Consider the following 22,530-nt stretch of genomic DNA (forward strand, 5'->3'; position numbering starts at 1 on the left):
TATTGTATTAAAATTTTATAAGAACCAATTAGAAAATAAAATGTGGCTAATTTTGGATTTTTTGCTCCAAATAAATATAAGGACTTTTGTATATTAGGTCATGCTAAAATAATAGTAATACCCTTAAACACCTTAGACCCACATAAATAATATGAATTTTCCTCGGTACCTATTCTAAACTAAAAATATTTAAGTACTGTTTTAATAAAGGACTAGCCCAAATTTTCTATTTTAGTAAACAGTTTCAATTTGTAATATATGCTTATACTATTTTTTTAAAATTATTTTATTTTATTTTTATTACAAGCGGTATTGAAGAAATCCAGAGCATTGTCGAATGCAAAACATCCAAATTCAAGACATTTTTTTATTTCGGGTTTTGCATTCATAACTTGTAAATCTAAAAAAATTTAAAGTATCCGATCAAACTGTTTGTTTCTAGAACCTTCACCAGTATCCCTGTATGCTCTGGAACTTTCTCCAAGCCTCTCTCTCCTTTCCCCTTCTCCAAGCCTCCCCTGTCAACATACCATATGTGTCTGCTCTATATAAAACCCTGTGCCTTCAAAATCTCGTCAACACCCAACACGTACAAAGTCTAATCTCCATTCACAAACTGATCAAACCAAAAACCCAACACAGTAGAAAAAAGCCACTTCAGTCTCTTTTCTAGCAAGCACAAATGGCTTCTTCAGTTTCGATCCTTCTTAGAAGGGCCTCAGCCCCAACCCTCTTCTCCAAGCTCTCCAGCCCCATTCGCTCTGCTTCAGTTTCTCCCCTTGTCTCTCGCTCCTTCAACTCCAACGCCCAGGTCACAAGCTACGATCAAGATGATCGTAGTGTCCCTGTTGATCGCAGCACCACCGATAGGTCTCCCTCTCGCCGCCGTGACTTTGGCCCCACCTTCTTCTCAGGTACTGGTCATCTGGGCTCGTTTCATATCTTTTTTTGGCATAATATTGAGGGTTATCTCAATTGGGGTTTTTTTCTCCTGGTCAGATGTTTCGAAGTCCCAACTGGGTTTTTCGTTTTAGTCAAATATCTCAATTGGGTTTTTGTGTTTTTGGGAATTGCAGATGCGTTTGATCCATTTTCACCAACAAGGAGTCTGAGCCAGGTTCTGAACATGATGGACCAGTTCATGGAGAACCCATTTCTTGCAGGGTCCAGAAGAGGCTGGGACGTGAAGGAAAACGGGGAAGCTCTGTTTCTGCGGATGGACATGCCAGGCTTAGACAAAGAGAATGTGAAGATCTCGGTGGAGCAGAACACGCTGGTTGTGAAAGGAGAAGATAAAGACTCGGAGGATGAAGAAGGTGGAGGCAGGAGGTTCTCTAGCAGATTGGATCTGCCTCCCAATCTTTACAAGCTCGATTCGATTAGGGCTGAGATGAAGAACGGGGTTCTGAAGCTGGCGATTCCTAAGGTGAAAGAGGACGAGAGGAAGGACGTCTTTGAGGTTAAGGTCGAGTGAGAGTGTCTGAGACAGACTGAACTGTTCTGTTTTCGTTTTGGAGTGTGTACATTTTCTTTCGGTGATGTAGTTTTGTTTAGACCCAGTTCAACATGAATAAAATAGATGTCATGGTTCATGCTCAATCTCACTAAATAAGTCTAATCAGTCCAATTCTTAGCAGAAAAAGAGATTACTTTAAAATCATTTTTCATCTTACTCGTACGGGCTTTGTGTATACAAGTGTGTGTTGGTTTTTCTTAACCACATTATTGGGGGCATGGGTCTATTCTCTTTTTCATCTTACTCATTTTAACCTAGAAAAATGAGATTACAGATACTGCAATTACCTCAACTAGCACTTATATATGAAGTGAAATAGACAACAGATAAGCGACTTGCAGGGCATCAATCCACTATATGTAATATCATTGTAACACCATAGAAACAACCGTAACATCCTTTGATGCATCACGCATCCAAAACGTTAAACACCAAAACTATACAGTCTACAAATACAACTTGAATCAGATAATTCAGAGTTCTGGTTAATTAAGAACACTACCGTAAACTCACCTCCTAGAAAACCTTCTATCCTTCAAAGCAGCTCCATCTTTTCGGGTCTTGTTCAGAATCAGTGCGCGTTCCCTTTCTTTCTCTCGCTTCTCCCTTTCTAATCGTTCTTCCCGCAATTCTTCCAACGTCTTCTTCCCACTCTTGTTCTTCATCTCCCCCTTAGTCCCTCTGGACGATTCATCACCGTCACCACTGTCATCATTTGCATCTGCACTCAGCCTTTCAAGGTACCATGGCAGCTTAACTCCTTTACCAGCAACTCCATAACCCAACCTATACTTCTCATCTTCTGCAGTCACAACCCTGGGCTTCTCCTCCTTCTTCATCTTCTTATTCTTCTTAAACCCATCTTTACCATCACCTCCCTCATTCTCTAATCCTCTAATAGGGTCAAAAATCTTAATCCCTTCAAACAGATTAATATGACCCGGCTTTGATTCCACTGCAGCAGGCTTCTCCCCTTGGCTCACCGGAGCCAAGCCACGGGCAGTCCGGAGCTGCTCAAGTTCACGCTTGAACTCAAAGTTGTACACATTCCACCGCTTCTGAGGCAGTATATTCATGCATGACTGTAATACACGATCTTGAACGCTAGGGCTACAACGGAATTCTTTCCGATGCTATACGCTGCAGTCTTTTCTGCTACGCGGAAGTCCATGAATTCGCATGCCGAAAATTCTGCACTGGCAACCTAGCTTAGCTTACAATCGATGCAATATGAATATGAGAAGCAAACATCGTTCCACTTACAGCTTCGATAGCGCCAAGGCCAGTTTAATCACATGAGACTGCTTTTTAGACCACCGATGACCGAACCACCCACCGTGAACCTGACTCAACTCGGGTCTCAGAACCGATTCCAAATTATATTTATTACACATGGCGTCGTTTGATTTAAAAGGTTCATCCTCAGCTGTTTTTTTTCCTAACCCTCCATCTCCTCACACATAATACGTAAAAACGATCAATTGGGATTTCGCCAGGACCTCAGACGATCTTTCGGCGACAGCACATCGATCTCTATATCTCTCGTTTGGCAAACTAGGGTTTCAAACTCAGAAAGAATTAGGTGAAGCTCTAGATACTGCTCTGTACTGTCTATTAAACAACGGAATAGAAAGAAAGAGAAGACGCAATTTGGGGTTTGGCTATTTGTGTAGGGGTTATATAGGGTTTGCTGTAACAAGGGTAGATGAGTTCTGGGTTTTGCTTGCTTCATCTTACTTTAGTTTGAGTGATGATGCTGCTATATAATTGGCTAGTTCATAAAATTGGGGTACTGCTTATGAACACTTTCTCTTTCAAATCACTGGAGACACTTTTTTTTTTCTTGTTTTCAAATATTTTTTTTGTCTTGCTACGCGGAAGATAATAACACCGTTTATTTGTCTCCAATTGTTTAAAGCTCTAGACTTTTGGTGACCACTGAACTGAGCACTTGAATTCGCATTGCAATGGAGGCTTGCTCCTTGCACTCACCAATTCAATAATGCAATAGGCTAAGTTCTGAAAATTTGCTTGCTTGATGTTCACATGTTAATGAGATATTGGTTGACAGGTTATAGATAGACTTGCTGCTGTTTCAACCAAAATATAATTTGGTGTGATTGAGATGGGTTTGGCTTAGTTGTTAAGAGCTACAATGCAAAGTAAAGCTTACTAACAGAGATGGAATGATAACTGAGTGCTATAACTCTGTGATTTCAGAAACTGCGCACCATCGAGTTGGATTATGATGAGTGAACTGATACAAACAGTACACGTGAATCGATTATATGAGTATCACAAAGCAAATCATAAACCAAAAACGAAGACGTAAGAAATAGATGATGCTTACTCAGAAACTTCAACTTCAAAGTTCAAAGGACCATAAAGCGATTTAGCGCCTGAAGCTTCGATCGAGAACCGAGGCCAAAGAACCCGGGAACGAGTCGGTTGTCGTTTAATCGTACTGCATTCATGTTGGGTTTACCTCTATTCTTTTTGGGAAACTCTATTGGAACCTAATTTTTTTGCTCTTTGGACCCAACAACTATAAAGGTTTTACGAAATTTCCTGTTGTACCCTGATCATCAAATTAAAATTTACCCCTTTTCTTTCTTTTGTTGCCATTGTTTTGTAAATTTTCTTTGTTCCGTCATAATTTTTAGATTTTTTTAAATAAAAAAAATTTGGGATAAAATTATAAAAGTTCGGTTTCGCTATGAAAATTCTAATATTTCTAATAAGAAATTGTAATATTTCCAGTTGAGTTATTAATGAATAATTACATGCTATTTAACTATTAAGATCTTATATATTCTTATAAGATAGATTTGAATGACTATAATTTGAAAACAACTATAGAAAGATGAAGAGTGATAGGGTGTGTGTATATATGTACTAGGGTTAAATATTAAGTTGGATGACCTTTTTTGTCTTTTTACACAATAATAAAACTTAAAAGCTTAATGATTTAAGTATTAGGGTGAACAAAGAAAAATATAGGGTTTAAATAAAAAAACTCTATATATAAAAATAAATAATAAAAAAAGAGATTAGTATTTTAAAATTCCATAAATTCTTTAATTTTTTATAATTTACATTGACGATCTCGCCCCCAACCTTATAATTGTACAATATAAATTAACGTCTATACTATTGTTGAGATGTATAACCTTTACATTTGTACGTTTTCACCAAATTACATAACCAAAAAGAAAAGAACAAGTTCAAGAATAAACAGTGTACAACGTACATGCTTCTGTTCTGACTCGGTCTTGTCCTCCTTTCGGTCATAGAGAGTTAAATGCTGTTCATCTCATAGATGTACTGACTGCGCCGTTATAATTTACCTAAAGAAAACCCATGCTCTTACGATGTTAACTTTCTCTATACAGCAGCCCTTCCTGCTATGCACCTCCAATTTAATTTTTACAGGAATTACTAGGAGTATACAAAGAGGCACCACTATGAGTCTATGATCAACCAAAGTATGGTCTTTCTCGTGACCCCTTTAGAAAATGAAGTCACTGAGCTGAACACGCTTGTCTTTCTGGGAACTCTTACTGATGATATATGCACTTTCTTCCACATTAGCATTCATACAGTTCATCCTATGCCTGTAGCATTAACAAGTCACCAAAAAGATCAATAACCCGATGTCTAAGGCATACGGTAAAGGCCAGAAGGTAACAGTACAGATATGCTTACCAAGCAAAGTGATCTTCGCAGCAAATAGAACCCGATATGATTGAAAGCCCTGTGCCTTTCCTGCAACATACGTGCATATTTAATTTATTGTACACTAATGGATCACTTTATTTATAGGACAATGAAAAGAAATATACGCATCACAATCTCTTAGGATCATTTTGGATCGTTTTGTTGATCATTTTATGTTTGTATATCTATTCCATCTTCTCACTCAAGACTCATCTTTTTATTTTGTTTTGTTTTGTTTACAGAAATTCAATCACTAGATTTCAGTGGGTAAGATGTCAATTCAAAGATCATATGAGGTATGACCCCCACAGACATACCACTTAAGAATTAACAGACTAAACTAAACCTAAGTTCCAACAAATTAAAAGGTACAGCAGTCCCCAATCCTTCTGAGTGAAGGCCAAACTAAAGGTAGCAAAATCTATAATCAGAAAAATAAGTGGAGAAATAAGAATTAATTTCTAGCATACTAATTCCATACCAAGTTGCAGTATACATGTCATAGAACTTATCAAAAGCTTTATCGAAACAGTAATGGCATGTCAAAAGATCCTTGATGTCAGTCACTTTGCATGTTGATTTACAGCATTTCACCTACACCAATCAATTATAAATGATTAAGCATAATACAAAAGAGCCACTTAATGATTGGAGTCATAGGTCCCAATATATTATGATTTTACATTATGGTTGCAATCTTGAGTCACATAGCAGCTTTATTTTATTTACATGGAAGCAAAATTCAATACATGAGAGAGACCAGATGCCATCGTCAAAGGTTTTAAGGGGAAGATTTTAAAGAAGCAGAAGGAAGAGCTTTACTAGAATTTCTAGATCCTAAAATAACCAGTATGTTAACTTTTGTCTCCTAAGCTGAGTCAAAGAAGTTTATGTTTATTCATGTTCTATGTCAGTACTAGTGTAAAATAATACAACAAGATGCTACACAAATTGGACCCTGTCAACTATACCCAGATCATTGCTGGTACAGCATCTTTTTCTTCTCTAAAAAACTCTTAGGTAACAGTGAACCAAAGTTAGTACCCACCAGACGAGAGAGCTTATGAGAATAATATTGTCGATGAGATGGATTTGCCTGTATATGCTCATTCAAATGACCTGCACTGGAAATTAGGATTATCAGTCTACCAATGCTCTGGTGCCAGAGCAAGGAATTTAAACATGAACTAAGATGTTCAGAGAAAAATATCTAGATTAATCTGCACGCCAAGGATCAACAATTTCCAAGCCCTTTTGACTCCCTTTTTGACTAGTTGATGAGATGCTCTTTTTTCCAAGCATGATAACTGAACTTCTAACTTCAGGATTTAAGCCTCATCATTATGTTCAAGTGTTCAATAAAAGAAACAAACAAAGATAACGGAAAAGAAACCCATGAATGGCAGCGTAGCAACAACAGAATCTAATGAATCAAGTCAGAGCAGCATAAAAATATAATAAGTGGTCGAAGTATTTTCTGAGGAAGAGCATTTCAACTTCAAAACTGTTTTGAAATGCAAAGCAAAGCAAGCAAAATAATCCGATGGACATAATCATGAAAATAAGTTACAAATTCTGCCTTAAAAGTTTCAAAGAAAAACAAAATTCAAATACTATGTATGCTCATCAATGCAATTTCCCTTGAGAAAAGGTTTATCTACTAATATACTGACACACCATACACATTGCAACATTAATCAGTCCAGTAAACAGAAAAGTGAGATAAAAATTGCATAAGGGAAACAAAAAAATTTGCTAGATGTCAAGAAATGCATAAATGTTCAACAGTACAACCTTATGTTATGCCATAAGTACACTTAATCAATCCACAAAGTAGAACTATTCTGCTTACTTGTCACAGAGCGGAATGCTACAATGAAGGCATGTGGCTAAATTTAGTGAGCTATAGCATTCATTGCACTTTGCAGCTGACATGTTTTTGCCTATCTGGTGGCATCTGCAAACACAAAAAGGCCACAAAAGGGATCCTGAGTCCACTTTGAATATGTGATCAATAGAACAAATAAATAAATTATGTTCTCCAGCCAAGTATAAGCTTATGTGAAGAGATAATCTAAAAAACACACCACAGGTAGCTTAATTAAATGAACTATAATGCAATAGTGGGCAGCAGAACAAATTCAATACAACTGGATAACATTCTGACTTTAAGTAAACAATCCACTACCCATTTTGCTTAATGAGAGCCGAAAATCTATTCATTTCAGGAAATCTTGAACTGGTGGAGATATCCAATGTCAAAAAGCATTTGCCTAACCATCTTAACAATCCATTTAGACTATATAATATATATTCCTACAAATATTCTTTTTCAATGTTAGATGAAAATGAAGTTGCTGATGAGATATGATCATATAACTGCTTGCAGGTGAGATAATATGACTCCTTAGCTCAATACAGGATAGAAACATCCACTAAATATACCACAATGGATAACATGAGCTACGAGTCAGTACTTTTACTTTCTATGGCAATGAGCACTTGAAATTTTCTCCTGCATAACAGCTTTCAGTAGACTCAACAACACAAGGTCAGGCTAAATGCAATAAACAAGAGGAAGGAGGATCCCTAAACTTTAAAAATTCATTTGTATATTTTGGCAATATAATAATATCGGTGCAAGGCATCATTACCTACATAAGACAAGTCAAAATTCCAAAGCACAAAAACAAAAACAAAAAGGTAAATTAGGAAAAATAAATTCCAAACCTTCTGTACAATGCAAGAAGGTCAGCAGGTATTGAATTGGGTTTGCCTTGGCCCAACGTCACCTGGACGAAACATAGACTTTAATGAGTTATACCATCTATTTTCCCCTTTTTCTCCATTCATTACAAAGGCCAATCATGGAAGCAGTAAGGTGCGTGTTTACTATAAATATAACCAAAAGAATTAATAGAGAACCTGGTTACTTGTCATCACCAAACAATCTTCAGCAAGGTGTCCAGGCCTTCTACATTTCCAACTACACATACAAATTCACAATCACAGGTGAATAAAGAGCTAAAATGATCAGAACATGTATTTTATACAAGTGAAATGCAAACAAATAAAATTGCAACGAAAAATACAACAGTGGCCTCTCTCTGGTGCATGGACTCTATTTTACTGCCATTTTTTACACTTGAGAAACTTAGGCGACAAACAAACAAGATGTCTAAGGAAATAAATACCATTCATAAGTAGAAAGACTAGAAATCTTCTTGGACCAGCGATGCCGCTCATAATCCCAAGTGTCCTCACCAAAATCATGCATTGGTAAGGTAAATTTGGATCCATATGAGGAGACATCTTGTCTTTGATTGCTCGAGGGCTCCTGAGAAAATAATTTATCGGAGGACTTCAGACAAATGGAAGCAATAAATAAAACACTACAACAAACTTGTCTGCTAAGTACCTTCACAACTTTAAGAGCTTCCAATAGATCAGCTTTGCACTCCATGCTGCAGATGTCGTCATTGGTCTATTAAAACAGACAAACACCAGTTAGAGTCTAGAGATTACTACCATGCAGTGCAGGGGTGCAAAGGGACTCCATGGGTAGAAGTTTATAGATTCGTAAATGCTCACATAATATCATAACCCACCTTGTCGCATATATATTCTCCATATTTACCACATATGACACAAACAGGTTCTCCTGGATGAGGGAAACGCTGTTCACTTCTGCTCTTTACTCGATCAGATTCATTTATGTGACCTGAAAGAAGCATGCCAAGAGAAAGTAGCGTTAACAAGGACAAATTAATGAATTTCTTGGCAATTAGCCACCTCAAGTTACAAATAAACAAATTTATTAGGAAAAACTATCGATGAATCCATATCTCTATTTGAGCTGATTCACCCAACCCAATCAGATTATCGCACTCTATAGTAAGGGAAATTATCAGCAAAATTGAGTATCTTTACATATTTCTTTATACAAGAATAACTAACCAGAACTTGGAGAATCCTGCTTCAACTCACATTCCGAAGTACTGTCGTCACCTATATTTTTCACATTACCATGTTTATCAATTGGCTGAAAACTATCAAAATTGTGGCACTTGACTAGCTCCTACTAGTGACAAACAACCATCGTTGACTAATATCAGAGAATGAAGAGGAAATAGAAAAAGAGAAAGCTTACTGTCATATTGTACCAACTTTAGGCACGAAGTTCCCGGCTTTCCCTGCCAAAACAAGAAACCAAACCTCACAATGTGACCTTAATCAATCACAAATTTACAATGCAAACAAATTAACAGCAGCAATTTCAATTACCAAAACATCAGCAGTCAATTCCTCATACGCCTGCGATGCACTAACTTCTTTTCTGCTCATGCATTTCACAAACTAATATAATAAGCAATTTATTTATTTTTAAAATTAAAATTATTTTTTATAAAAAAAAGCAACAACTGCAATTCATTAACTATGGAATTTGATAATTGAAACTAAAAATCAGCTCTTGCCTTCTTTTATCTATGTAATCCTGGTGAGACATAGGCCCATCGTTCCCTTCGATTTCACGGTTCTGAGTCTGACGACGAGGCGGCGGTGGCAGTTCCGGATTACGCTGGCGTTTACGACATGCCGTTTTGCCATCAGCAGCTGGTTGCCGTTCTTCAATCGGAGGAGCATTTCCAGTGGCGATGTTGTAAGCTGAAAACAGAGGAAATTGAGTTAATTCATATTAGAGGCTTGTTGGGTCGATGCGGAGAAAAAGAAAGGACAAGAGAATGTTAGCTACCTTTCAGGTTCTGAAGAACGGAGGAGAGACTGAGGTCCTTCTTGTAAGCAATGGAAGGGTTCTTGTAGAAATTTGTCCTCGTCCCCATTTTGTAGCTCTCTGCATATCGAAGAGGTATAGTTTGATGAAGACGAGGAAGAAGGAGAAGAAATAGGTGTTGGGTCAGAAAGCTATGGGCCCTGCAGATGGGCTCACCAGGCCAGCTGACATGGAAGTAGATTTCAACATGAAGTTGTCAAGCCCATACTTAACGCAATGCTCTAGTCGACAACAAAAAGAGAGTTTTCTTGTATTCATAATTCGCAATTGCAACATAATTAGCATTTTACTAGGGTTGGCAGCTATAATAAAAAGTTATACAAAGAACATAGTTTATCATTTTTTGTTGTTTTAACAGGTAAAGTAGGGACGTTTTGAAAAAATTATTAATTCTGTAATTTGTGTTCGTATTTGAATTTTCGCACCCTATTTAACGAGTTGTTTCGTGTCAATCTGTTAACTTAACGCATCATATTAAATTTAAACCGAAAATGGAAAAATAAACTACCTTCTAGATCAATCAATAAGAGTGTAGGTGATAGAAAGTGAAGTTTGCGAATTAGCCCCATGTTCAAAATCAATTGTGTATAGTGTAATAAGGACATAATTAATTTTTCTCACACCTTCTCTTGTATAGTGTAATAAAGCATAGAAAATAATATAAATATGTTAAGAAACTTGTTGAAACATATTTCTATGCTTTTTGTACTTGATGAAATGTGATGAAAACAAAAGAATCAAAGTTAGACAACACATATACTAGACTGCCTTAGAATACAACATTACCCAATAACTATACCCAAGCTTGAATTATACATAGTTTCCAATATTTTATACAAGTGTCTCCTACCCATTAGGGCTACTCATAGAGTGCTGGATCCGATAACCTTGGAGTGGGGATGGCAACCAAAGGCACCTCCTTCTTCATAGCAAGCCCAAACTTCTCTGAAAGATCCAGCTCTTCCCCTTGTGGCAATCTCCAGTCAAAAGAATGCAAAAGCGTAGCAAGCAAATGCATCACCATCCTCTCAGCCATAGCGATCCCGACACATATTCTTTTCCCAGACCCAAACGGCAAATAGGTGAAGTCCCGTCCACTGTAATCCCATTTACTATCCAAGAACCTGTTTGGATCAAACTCCAATGGGTTCTCCCAGTTACAAGGTTCTCTGTGTATGGCCCAGACGTTGACGAAAACCCGAGACCCTTTCGGGATGGTGTAGCCTCCGACGGTGCAGGTTTCGGTTGGGGAGTGAGGGATTAAGAGTGGCACGACTGGATGCAAGCGAAGGGTTTCTTTCATGACGGCTTGTAAGTAGGGTAGTTTATGAATGTGGGATTCTTCTACAATGTTGTGCTTGCCAACTACCGCGTCTAGTTCTTGCTGGGCTTTTTGCATCACCTCTGGTTTGTTCATGACTTCGGCCATGGCAAACTCTACTGTGTTGGAGGATGTGTCGGTTCCAGCCGTCACCATATCCTGTCCACAATATTGAACACCAAGGTCATATGTTAATGCACTATTTCATTCACACTATCCTTACAATTTTAAAAATAAGAGATGTTGCAAATGTGGGTTAGGCCAGTTAATCAGTGCAATGAGCTTACTCCGTTGCACTAAAGTTCGAATTCACTTTTCATAGATTAGATTAGATTAATTTAGAGTAATTTAAATTGTCGCTTGTATTTAAAATTTAAATTTTATAAATAAGTAATCAAATATCATATTATCTAGTTAATAACGCATCAAAACTGCCCTTCATATCCTCTCTTATTACCCCAATTAACCTTTTTTTTTTTTTTTTGGGCCAAAGTTAAGAATGGGGAGAGGGCTTTTCTCACACACACTGTCAATGTATCATGGAAGTTCAAACCAGAAAGTACTAATATGCAAATCAATGCTATTTTTCATTGGGCTAGACTCTGTCGACATTGCCCCAATTAACTTAGTAACATAATATTTGGTTACTTCAATTTAAAGGGGATTTTTCATTTGGTTAACTATGTTGTTTTTTCAATTGAGCCACTTGAGTTGTAAGGATGATGAGTTTCAAAGTATTACTCCATTAATTAATATTCAGATTGAACCCCAAGCTCTTAAGCTTCAAAGAACTTCATCATGCATAGACAAACTTCTTCAGAGCTAAGGATAGACAATGGGTAGCTATAGGTACCCACACTAGGCCTCGTCAATGGGTCGGTCCAGACTTTAAGGAGGAGAGGGAAAATAACGGGTTGAGTCGAATTGGGCTTATTTAGAAAATTCAAAACCCAAATCTGGCCCATGAGTTGGGCTTGAGAAAGCCCATTGAGCCGGGATGTGCCGAGTCAAAATGAGGCTACTTTATTTTGTCTTCTTTTTTTATTGGATTTTTTTTTTGGAGTTTCACTAAAACACCCAAAATGGGGGTTGAAATTGTAAAAAAACCCAAGCACTATGTAAACATATAAACACACCCAAAACCCATCATTACATACACTCAAAACCCATTTATAAACACACCCAAAAGTTGATTTTGGGTGTGTTTCTATGTTTAAATAGTGCTTGGGTTTTTTTATAAATACATGTTTAGAATTTGGTTTATTTCTAAATTTGTATTTTTTTTTTTGTCAAATTTTTTTTTCTTCTATGTTTCCCTTTTTTTCGTAGTTCTCTTTTTACATTTGTCCATATGTTTATGTCTCCATTTTTTTCTTTGTTCATAACTTCATAGTTCTTTTTTTTTTCCATAAATATGAAGATATAGTTATACAACCACAATATTAACAAAATTATATTTTATGCCCTACTTCATTTTTTTAGTTCTTGCAATGATAATAGATAATGATTCCATCTTTCATTTCATTTGAGTTTTTTTATATTTATTTATATGTATGTGGGCCCGCAAGCTGGGCTTTTATGGGCAAGCAGTCAGACTTTCTTAGGCTCAAACGAGCTAGGCTTTAGACACTCAAGCTCAAACCCAACCTACTCAACAATGGGTCGGACCGGTCCATGGCCCATAACAAGCTGAGTCAAGCTTTTTCTCAATGGGCCAAACGAGCCACCATCAACCCATGAGTGTGAGCCTAATAATGACCCTAACCTAAGGATGGCAAAAATCCCTCACGAGGGCGGGTCCCTGACCTAGCGGGGAGAAATTTGGAACAAGCAGTTATCGAGTATGTGAATCACAGCGAGTATGGAGAGGGGATGGTATTGGCGTCCCCATCCTTGAACCTGACCCGAAAATATATATGTTTATATTTAAATAAATAAATATATAATTATAATATTTATCTTTAACCCTAAGTTAACCTCCCTCTCATAATTCTTCCTAATCTTCTCTGAAATTTCATATTGATGTGATTTTGAATAGTTGAGTTGAACTTTATAGTTAATTTGGATTTGTTGAATGATAATTTAATATGAAACTTAATATTAAAATGTATGATAAATATTTATGCAAAAAAATTTGGGGATTCGGGGCGGGTATGGAGGATAGTCCTCCCATGGGAGCGAAGGCGGGACAGGAATTCCCGAAAACTATTAAGCGGGGCGGGTCAGGGATGGAAAGCAGGGACGTGGATGGTATTATCATACCCGATCAGTTACCATCCCTACCTAACCCACACCATCCCCAACCATCACACCCCTAACTTATAATGGATTCCCATATCACATTATCTAAAATACAACCCAAAGACTAATATATTTTTTCTTTATATATACTAGTCTCTCACGAGCTTCAGCTTTGAGAGAGGCCTTTTATAAAATAAAAAAAAAATTTAATTTATTTTAGAATTAAAAAAGATAATAAATAGTTGTGTTCCATAAAAATTGGATTCATTATCTGATTTTTCTTTTAATTTTAATTTTTTTAATATGAAAAAGTGTGAATTTACCATATTATCCTCATTTAATTAATAAATTTTAATTCTTAATGTTTGCATTAACTGATGGCATTTTCTGATATTTTGAATGTTTCACCATTCTCTGCCTTTTGCTTTATATATATATATATATATATATATATATATATATATATATACAGAGATCTTCCATTGAAGGATCCCTCAAATAAGCTTATTTGAGGGACACCCCTTGTAGGGCCCACTCCGGATTGTATTTCACTAATCCAAACCGTCTATTTTGTAAATACACATTCAAAGATCATCTCTACAAAAAATCATTTGAATCCGATATCATTTGACCATTCAATTGAGTTATTGAAAATTTTAGTACTTTCTTGAAGTACCGTGTTCATTGATCTTGTAGGACCCAATTAGATGTCGAAACGGTTTCCGATTTGTCTAATTTTTTGTAAGGATGATCTATGAATGAAAACCTAAAAAATAGATGGTTTGGATCATTGGAAAAAAAAATTGTAGGGTACCCTAAAGGGCGTCCCTCAAATAAAATTATTTGAGGGATCCCTCAATAGAAGGGGACTGTATATATATATATATATATATGATGATCTAAATTACTTTAAATTAACTTAATTTTAAGGGAAAAATATATTTAAGCGCAACGTAACGGGCACAATATGCTGATCAACTTACTTAACACAATATATACTGACAGTCCATATTTGATAAATACAAAAAAATTTAAACATAACCTAAAATATGCAAATATATAAAAATGAATTGTCAAAAATTGCCTACCTACCGCATACAATAAATTTAAAAAAATTAGAAAAGAGAATAACATACCATAAGCAGGGCTTTGACGTGGTTCATGGTGAGAGGCGTCTTAGAATCCACCTCATCTTTCAAACTCAACAAAAAAGCCAAAAAATCCTTGCTCTCTTTGCCGCCATCCTTCTCAATCCTCAGCCGTCGATCAATCATCTCCTCATATATCTCATCCAACCTCTGGACCAGCCTCTTCACCTGCTTCCTTATCCCTTGCAAATCGAACCAAGCCAAACTTGGATAAAAGTCAAAGCGTTCGACTTCCTAATAAGGCCACTTCCAGCCCCTCGGGGCTCGGGCTAGAGGCAAAGCCCAAATGCAAGTTCCGGCAACAAAGGTTGGCGGGCAAGGTGGGGTCTCGAGCTGGGCTGGCGAAGGCGGGAGGAGCTCGAGCTGACTGAAGCGCGGCGTCGTGAGCGCAAATCAATTTTTCTTTCCCTTGCCACGTGGCGCAACTTTGGTCCTTCGATTTTGATTTTTCATCCAATCCAACGGCTGGAATTTTCAAGGCAAAAAATTATGAAAAAAATCGTAAAATTTTTTATAAAAATCCTAAAAAATACTGAATTATTTTCTATAAATACCAATCCATACTCTTCACTTTTAACAACAAATTCACTTTCTACTCAATAATTTTTTCACTTTCAACTCTAAATTTTTTTCACTTTCAAGTTTAATTTTTCTCTATCAAAGAAACTATTAAATAAACTTTCTTTTTATTCAAAACATTCCATACATAAAAAAACTAACCACAACCAAAGCATTAAATATATAAAAACAAACAAACCACAACCAAAGCATAAAAAAACCAAACATAACTAAACATAAACACATAAACATTAAAATCTTAAAAATGTTCTTCACTTCACTTCATTCACCGTTATTATCATAAAATCTCATCCGAAAATATTGTCAAAATTAATTGTTTAGGTAAACAAATTTGTGAAAAAAAACAAAAAATTGAATAGTACCCCCCTTGCCATGGCAACTGCTGGAAGTGCAACTTACTCTTTGCAATGGCGGACATTATTCTCGTGAATAGTGTCACCTAGCCCCTTGCCATGGCAAGATTCCCCTTTGGAAGTGCCTAAGCTTGTTATACGACACCACTTCCGAAACTCCGCCTCGGCTCGAGACCCGCCTCTCGTCTCCCTCTCCGGTCCCACAACATGTTCATCCTGGCGTTGAGCGCCGTCAAAACGCCTGCTCGCCCACGTTGATGGGCGACCCGACCGGGCATACAAGTACCGACGGTCTTAGGATCTGTCTTTGCGGAGTTCATACACCGAGTCCAGGGTCGTGTTGTTGAGCATCTTGAGCATGCAGACTCTTCTCGATTCGCCACTCGGGTCCGTCACGGGGTCCAAGAGATATCCGACCCGCTATAGGTGGCGGCCCGACTTACATCGGGAAGTCGTGTTGGCGAAGGTGACGTCATGGTCTTTGAGGATGTGGCGGGCGAAGGAAGGAGAGGAGACGACAATGCAAGTCTTGGTGCGAGGCAAAGCCTAAAGATTAGGTGTGGGCTTGGGCCAGGCCCATAAAGTTGGAGTGAAGTGTGGGCGTAGGGAGAGGAGGTTGCCAAAGAATGGGAGGCCTATTGGCCCTGGGGCAACGGCGGAGTGGTGGTTGTGGTCTTGTATTTTTTCATGAATAAAACCCAGAATGAGAATATAACGACAGAGAAAGTGATGAAGAGCAGTGTGTGCAAAACGTCGTTGTTTTGAGACCACCATGAAGATAAGGAAATGGGTTTCATGGCTGAGCAAGAAGGGGAAGAAGAAGGCACTTGTGGACTGTGTGGTTGTGGTTGGTGTATCGAATGAGTAGCTTAATATTGGGGGCTGCTTCTATAATAGTATAGTAATATATTTAAAATATTAATTTTATTTTGAAAAATAATTTGTGGCACGCAGGTGAAGAAGGAGAAGAAGAAAATGATGTTTCGAACAAAAAAGAAAAGAAAAGAGATGGAGAAAAATAGAAACCACAAGGTGAATTGGGCCTAAAACAAATTACGTTGACGTGGAACTACTTGAGACATCTCTGCTATGTATTCGAGTCCTGTTGTCAATAGTTCTCTTTGTTGCATTATTTGTAATTTTCTACATAAATTTATATTGGTGGCAGCTGGGAGTTAAGTGCCACGCGTAAGTCCTTCTGGCTCGAGATTGTAGTTCTGCTATGGCTCTTGTGGTGAGAGTAGTCAATCTCTCACTAAATTTTTTTACCAAAAAATAAAAAACAGGACTTAACCTATGGCTGTCACACAAAAAAAAAGACGGAAATATAAAACACAATAGAGAAAAAAAGAATTAAAGTGCTGCACTACCAATAGGCCATCAATTGCTAACACAATTATTATCTAAACAATAAATATATCCAAAGATTTTCTCTCTTTGATTTTGATTTTCCATTTGCCTTCATTTGGAATGGATGAAGAAGCGTATGAGATTGTATTCCTTTATTATGCATAATATTGTTTCAAATGCATGTTCGCCCTTAAATTCGTATTCTCTTTGTGGTTTCATGAAATTACTATATTTCTTTGGGCACTTCTTTGTCTCTGTGATTCTTATTCTTCATTGTGAAGTAAACATTTTATGTATGATTATCTTGGTAGTGACCCATTGTTTCTTCGTTTAGCATTTTCAACTATTTGAGAATTTTAACTATGTTTATATGAAGATGCTGATACTTCCTTACAATCATATGACAAATCAATAATAGGCTTTAATTTTCTGAAATTGATTCAATGGCAGCAAAGGAAGATTGATGTAACAATTAGCAGGGACAGGGAGTTGCTGTAGGATTCTATGCAATGAAGTGCTTCCACTACTTCAACAACAAAATAAAGGACGTGGGAACAAAGATTGGCTTTTTTTCCTCCACGCGCGTTAAACAGGACTTACAACTTTTCTAGATCTCTGGTTTAAAAGTTTACGCTCAATAAAAAAAAAATAAAGAAACTATTAAGACGGACATCTAGAAAATACAAGTGATAAAAGAAAACTTTTAAAATGACCATATAAAAATACAATTTTAAAAAAAAAATTGTAAGTTGTGTGTAACGGGCATGAAGGAAAAAAAAGCCCTCCGCACACACGCAGGGAGGCTAGTTAAAATTAAATAAGCGACAAAGATTACTCCAAATGCGTGAAAATGTAGACATCTTAAATCTTGGTGGTGTTTTGTTGAGATTGGTAAAAATCTCACGTGGGACCATGTAGTAAATGAGGCAGCAAGTTCGGACTTTGGTTTGGCTTTTGGAGGAAGTCATGCGTTATCTTGCAGAGCAAGGTGTAGGCTTAGCTTGTAGAGGTTGCCATGTTATATTAAATGAGTGGTTGAAATCTTGCAGAGCAAGGTGTAGGCTTGGCTTGTAGAGGTTGCCATGTTATATTAAATGAGTGGTTGAAATTGAAGACACTTTGGTCTTCATTGGTGCTGCCGACGACATAGGAGGAGTATTGGAAAAGCTTTGCTTTTCACGTTGAGCAATGGCCTATTAATATGCAGCAGCTGAGAGGCTTGTGCATGCAAGCGATGTGTGCTGTGTGTCAAACCAGTGAGGGACAAATATAAGCGGGAGTGGGCTGCTTGTGAGATGCAAGCAAGCAGTCCCACGAACTCCAGGAAAATCAAGAGGGGATTCTCTTGGGTTCACTTGAGTATCAAGTGGGGAGCAACAACTCAGTTTGTGTGTGTCGTTTACATAGAAGGGAGTTGTGGTGTGAGAGTATGGTGTTCAAGAATATTTATCCCCAATTTTTTTTCTTTCAAAAATATTTATCCTACATTATAACACTAATTTCATTTTAAACTATCAATTGGCACAAACTTAGGGACTAGTTATTATTAAACCGAAGGTGAGATAAAATAGAGTACGAGAATAGTCTAGAGATTGAACCTAAGCAATTCTAAACATAAAATCCAAATGGTGGTTATTTCAATGACGATTTCAAGGTTTTCATTCATGAATTGAACCAAAGATAGGTATTAACATGAGAGATGTTTATTCATTTATTTGGCCGACAATAACTTTCAGTTTATTATTCTATTCTATTCTCTCACTCTTACTCATTATGGTTGTTTAAATCAAATCTTAGACAAGACAACCATGCTTTGTTTGTGGCGGAAAGCATGCAAACATGAACGATTAAATTATATTACTTGATTATAAACTAGCTCGTATTTTAGTGGTATTTTTATTCTAAATGTTAGAAGAGGTTTTATGTTCGACAACTCATTTTGGATTTTGTTATAGACGGTCTTTTTACATATATCTATTAGAGATGTGGTAAATATTCAAATTGTTAATTAACATATCAATTTGATATAATGTGTTTGAAAATTTAGCGCCTTTATCATAACTCATAAGTAATTTTTCAAAAATGTCGTCCACCAATATTATGACACGGGAATTAGTAATACGAGATTTGGCAATATTACGTTCACACAAACTTCTCCTCTATCGTTACATTACGCACCTATTACCTATATAATACACGAGTGTATTTCAAGAAACTATATGATAAGAAGGGCGAGATACAGACAAATTATTACTAAAACAAAGCCTAAACTGCTCCACTCGACTCCCATGATCAGTAAGCAACAAAAAAAGTTAACCTGCTCAGGCTGCTCTAAATAGAAAAATCCAACAACAAAAACAAAAAATATACTCAAATTCATCCAACATTCTTCCATACACAAGTCAAACATTAAAGAAGGAATGTAACAGTGTCAACATGTTAAAGTATTTAAAACCAGGAAGACTTAGTTCTTGATCAGATAACATATTCAGCAGAAGAATCAGAACAAAAAGCTCTCTCCCAAGAGAAAATATATATATATATATCACCTGAGAAGACAAAAAATATATATGTATGGGAGGCTGTGACATGAATGGTCTCCTGCATGAGGAGAAGTTTAGTACACCAATGCCTTGGATTGGCATGTATGTAGCAGCAGCATCCTTTGCCTGCCTAATAGCAATGGCAGCAGATATAATCCTCGGCTTCCGGCACCATAAACTCTGGTTCCCTTGCAAGTTCTTCTCCATCAATGCCACATCTCTGACCTTGATAGGTGTGGCAATGAAATTATCAGTGGATCTAAACACTCCCATGCCCAACCGCCAAGATCAGCTCGCAAAGCTCAGCAGCTCTGTCTTGATCTGCACAGCAATGGGAAACTCCATGCCTTCTCTTGGAGCCATGGAGAATGAAGAGATGTTCATGAATGTAATTGCTTTGGGAATTTTAGTCATTACCCTTATTGTCAACATCTGCATCCAATTAGCCACTGGAGCAATCTTTGTGTTCTGGAAGGAGCATGCTTCAATTATTTTCATCATGCTTGTTTTGCTCCTCATGTTGATTTTCTCTGCTTTATCTGTTCCTACCACCAAAAATTATTTAGAAAAAGGGTACAAGAAAAGGTATGCAGAATGCAAAAATGGAAGTTTCAGAAGAGAGGTCTCCAGACTCAAGGAGATATTGACTAAACTCTGGGTGATGGCTCACACCTCTAGCCCCCAATTTGTGATGGGCCGTTCGGTGACATGCACTGCTTCTGGAGCTTTCTGTCTTTTTGGTGCCATGATTTTGGCAGAAGCCATGCTTAGAACATACTTGATGCCCTGGTCGATAAAGTTTTGCACCGGCGAATCAGACTACAAATTGACAACCACTTTGATCCTATTTACACAGGCTATTGCAGTAGGAGTTGGTACCATTGCTCCAGCATTTAGATGGTTCATGGCGATAAATTTCAAGTGCCCGATAAGAGGAAACTTGAGCTGCAAAAAGGAATTTGAAATTGAAAGGTACTGGGTTCAGGGACTGATGGAGTTGCAGAAGTGTCCTTTAAACTTTAGAATCCAAAACAGGCACTGCAGGAAACTTGCTCATCAAGCAAGGAACAAGCTCTTGGACTTATGTATTGCAATGCAGAAGGGGATGGTCCTATTGAGTAAAGTGATCCGATTCATTTCCATTTTCTTTGTAAGTCGGTTCTTTTACTCCACGACATCTTCAAACAGTGGAAGATCAAGAAGTTTGAATTCGACACTGGACCAGAGTTACAACAAAACCAAAGGCAAGATCTTAGCGATTACGTTTTGTATCTTCAAGGTGAGGATGCATTGGTTCATTTCATGATGAATACAAATTGCGATGCTACTAATTATTGGATTCAGAAAGGAAAGAAAGAAGAGCCCAAATATCTCATCAAGCTCTTGGAGAACTCAACAGCCTCACAAGGATTCAAAGGAGTGGCAGAGTTTGACAGTGACCAAGTTCCCTCTCTAGACTGTGAAGAGCCTCCAAATTGTTGGGCTCTTCCTGTTGTGACACTAACAAGTATTGCTGTTGCACTTCCAAACACCAGCAGTGGTTCAATGAAAAATCTGATACACGGCGTAAACGAGGGGCTCACGTACATGAATCTCATTGAGAAGCAGCTGGATAGCAAAGGAGATCTTGCCAACATCAGAAAGGCAGCAGATATTGTGTGGCTAAAAGTTGATCTATATCGCACATGGCTAGATGTGGATCTTGGGAAAGTGTCACTTCAGGGAAAGAGCCCAAAGGAAACACTTGAAGGACTTTCAGAAACAGCAAAATCCATATTTGAAGAATCTAAAAAGAAGCAAATTAGCAAAAAAATTTGCTTAAGAGATAGCCCCTCAAAATGGTCAATCAAGGAATTGGCTGCTAATTCCATGTACAGAGTATGCCAAACCCTTCTGCTAAATTGTGAAAACAGCAGCAGAAACCAGACAGATGAAAGATTATTTGAGGCCTTGGTTGTCATGATCTCTGACATAATGGGTGCATGTATCACTAATTTACAGCAATCTATGGCCATCAGGTGTCTCGACAGCAAAATCGAAAAGAGGGAGGAAAGTGTGAGGGATGCAGTTTACATTCTTGGTAAAACTGAGAAGATTTTTAGTATTGTGGACAAGGGAATTCCTTCAAGTTTGGATCACCACCAAATGGAAAACATTGATGAGTGGCGTTTGTTACACAAACCGAAGATCCCTTTGGTGGCCTGCACTTCATTTCTAATATCAGAGAGTGACAAAGCCTCTTCTGCAGGTACAAGTGATCATTTCTACCTTACCATGGACTGAAATTCACATGTTATTTGTATAATTAATGTTAGTTGAAATCAGCTTTCAACTTTTGCTTCATCTATGATATTTTTAGATTATATTTGCAGGGCATGAGACTCGTTACCCTTTAGTTGTTATTTGTAATGAAGTGATCTAAGATAGTGGACCTAACACATAACCTATGTATGACTCCACATGTCTCTTGCTTATAACTGGTTGTATGTAATTACGTGTCCCTCATTAAAAAAAAATTATAATTATATATCTATTTCTCTCATTACGTGATTGATAATGTGATGTGATTGATAATGTGACGAGAGAAACAGATACAAACTTGTATACAACCAGTTGTATGCAAGAATCACTCTTAATATTTTTTTAGTGGACACAGACTATTCAATTGCTATTGTAGCAGGGTTTTTTCATATCATCTCTTTGGGCATCGTAGTTATAAGTCAGCTTAGTGTGGGTTGAGGAGGGCCCCCACGGCTGCTTTCATTCCTGCAAGAGGATTTGAATTTGTACCAAAAGCATCCACTTTAATATAATTAATTATACCAACTCTCATGATTTACAAACAAAATAATTATATGCTCTCATTGTTACTCATTGTGCCGTCCAAACTGCTCTAAACCATGTTGGGTGACATACTCGAGCACGCTAGCCTTGATTAATATATTATAAAAGCTGTATGATAATAAGATG

General features: G+C 37.2%; 4 protein-coding genes and 2 pseudogenes across 4 annotated transcripts; 2 read left to right on the plus strand and 4 right to left on the minus strand.

The window, feature by feature from the left end:
- The first annotated feature begins 555 nt into the window (after positions 1-555).
- On the plus strand, positions 556-1,599 carry LOC103337175 (heat shock 22 kDa protein, mitochondrial). The gene is made up of 2 exons (XM_008240327.3): positions 556-914; positions 1,077-1,599. Exons 1-2 carry the CDS (start codon positions 683-685, stop codon positions 1,472-1,474), a joined length of 630 nt encoding a protein of 209 aa, XP_008238549.2. The 5' UTR covers positions 556-682; the 3' UTR covers positions 1,475-1,599.
- Positions 1,600-1,845: 246 nt separating this feature from the next.
- LOC103337176 (leukocyte receptor cluster-like protein) lies at positions 1,846-2,592 on the minus strand. The gene has a single exon (XM_089041971.1). It carries the CDS (start codon positions 2,590-2,592, stop codon positions 2,026-2,028), a length of 567 nt encoding a protein of 188 aa, XP_088898097.1. The 3' UTR covers positions 1,846-2,025.
- Positions 2,593-4,882: 2,290 nt separating this feature from the next.
- LOC103337177 (uncharacterized) lies at positions 4,883-10,147 on the minus strand. The gene is made up of 15 exons (XM_008240329.2): positions 9,987-10,147; positions 9,709-9,898; positions 9,518-9,569; positions 9,384-9,426; positions 9,191-9,241; positions 8,842-8,954; positions 8,652-8,717; positions 8,428-8,570; positions 8,159-8,219; positions 7,964-8,025; positions 7,086-7,190; positions 6,282-6,357; positions 5,715-5,827; positions 5,222-5,281; positions 4,883-5,130 (listed from the first exon to the last, which is right to left on the minus strand). The coding sequence occupies exons 1-15, from the start codon at positions 10,072-10,074 to the stop codon at positions 5,025-5,027; spliced, it is 1,329 nt and encodes a 442-aa protein (XP_008238551.2). The 5' UTR covers positions 10,075-10,147; the 3' UTR covers positions 4,883-5,024.
- Positions 10,148-10,884: 737 nt separating this feature from the next.
- LOC103337214 (flavonoid 3',5'-hydroxylase pseudogene) lies at positions 10,885-15,688 on the minus strand (annotated as a pseudogene).
- Positions 15,689-15,801: 113 nt separating this feature from the next.
- On the minus strand, positions 15,802-16,441 carry LOC148915655 (cytochrome P450 monooxygenase 76AD131-like; annotated as a pseudogene).
- Positions 16,442-19,174: 2,733 nt separating this feature from the next.
- On the plus strand, positions 19,175-22,490 carry LOC103337215 (uncharacterized). Its single transcript, XM_089041692.1, is given in 2 exon segments — positions 19,175-20,714; positions 20,717-22,490. Coding segments are annotated over 2 exon segments (2,250 nt in total). The 5' UTR covers positions 19,175-19,591; the 3' UTR covers positions 21,844-22,490.
- Positions 22,491-22,530: the final 40 nt, after the last annotated feature.

This window comes from Prunus mume, linkage group LG7 (genome assembly GCF_029339155.1).
Source record: "Prunus mume cultivar Tortuosa linkage group LG7, ASM2933915v1, whole genome shotgun sequence".
Taxonomy (NCBI): Eukaryota; Viridiplantae; Streptophyta; class Magnoliopsida; order Rosales; family Rosaceae; genus Prunus; species Prunus mume.

Excerpts from the sequence above, each read along its gene's own strand:
- LOC103337176 (XM_089041971.1), bottom strand. The coding sequence starts at position 2,592 with ATGAATATACTGCCTCAGAAGCGGTGGAATGTGTACAACTTTGAGTTC.
- LOC103337175 (XM_008240327.3), top strand. The coding sequence starts at position 683 with ATGGCTTCTTCAGTTTCGATCCTTCTTAGAAGGGCCTCAGCCCCAACC. Across the intron at positions 915-1,076 it reads TGGCCCCACCTTCTTCTCAG|ATGCGTTTGATCCATTTTCA; the intron begins GTACTGGTCATC and ends TGGGAATTGCAG.
- LOC103337177 (XM_008240329.2), bottom strand. The coding sequence starts at position 10,074 with ATGGGGACGAGGACAAATTTCTACAAGAACCCTTCCATTGCTTACAAG. Across the intron at positions 6,358-7,085 it reads AGCATTCCGCTCTGTGACAA|TGCAGGTCATTTGAATGAGC; the intron begins GTAAGCAGAATA and ends CCTAATTTCCAG. Across the intron at positions 5,282-5,714 it reads GACATGTATACTGCAACTTG|GAAAGGCACAGGGCTTTCAA; the intron begins GTATGGAATTAG and ends CGTATGTTGCAG.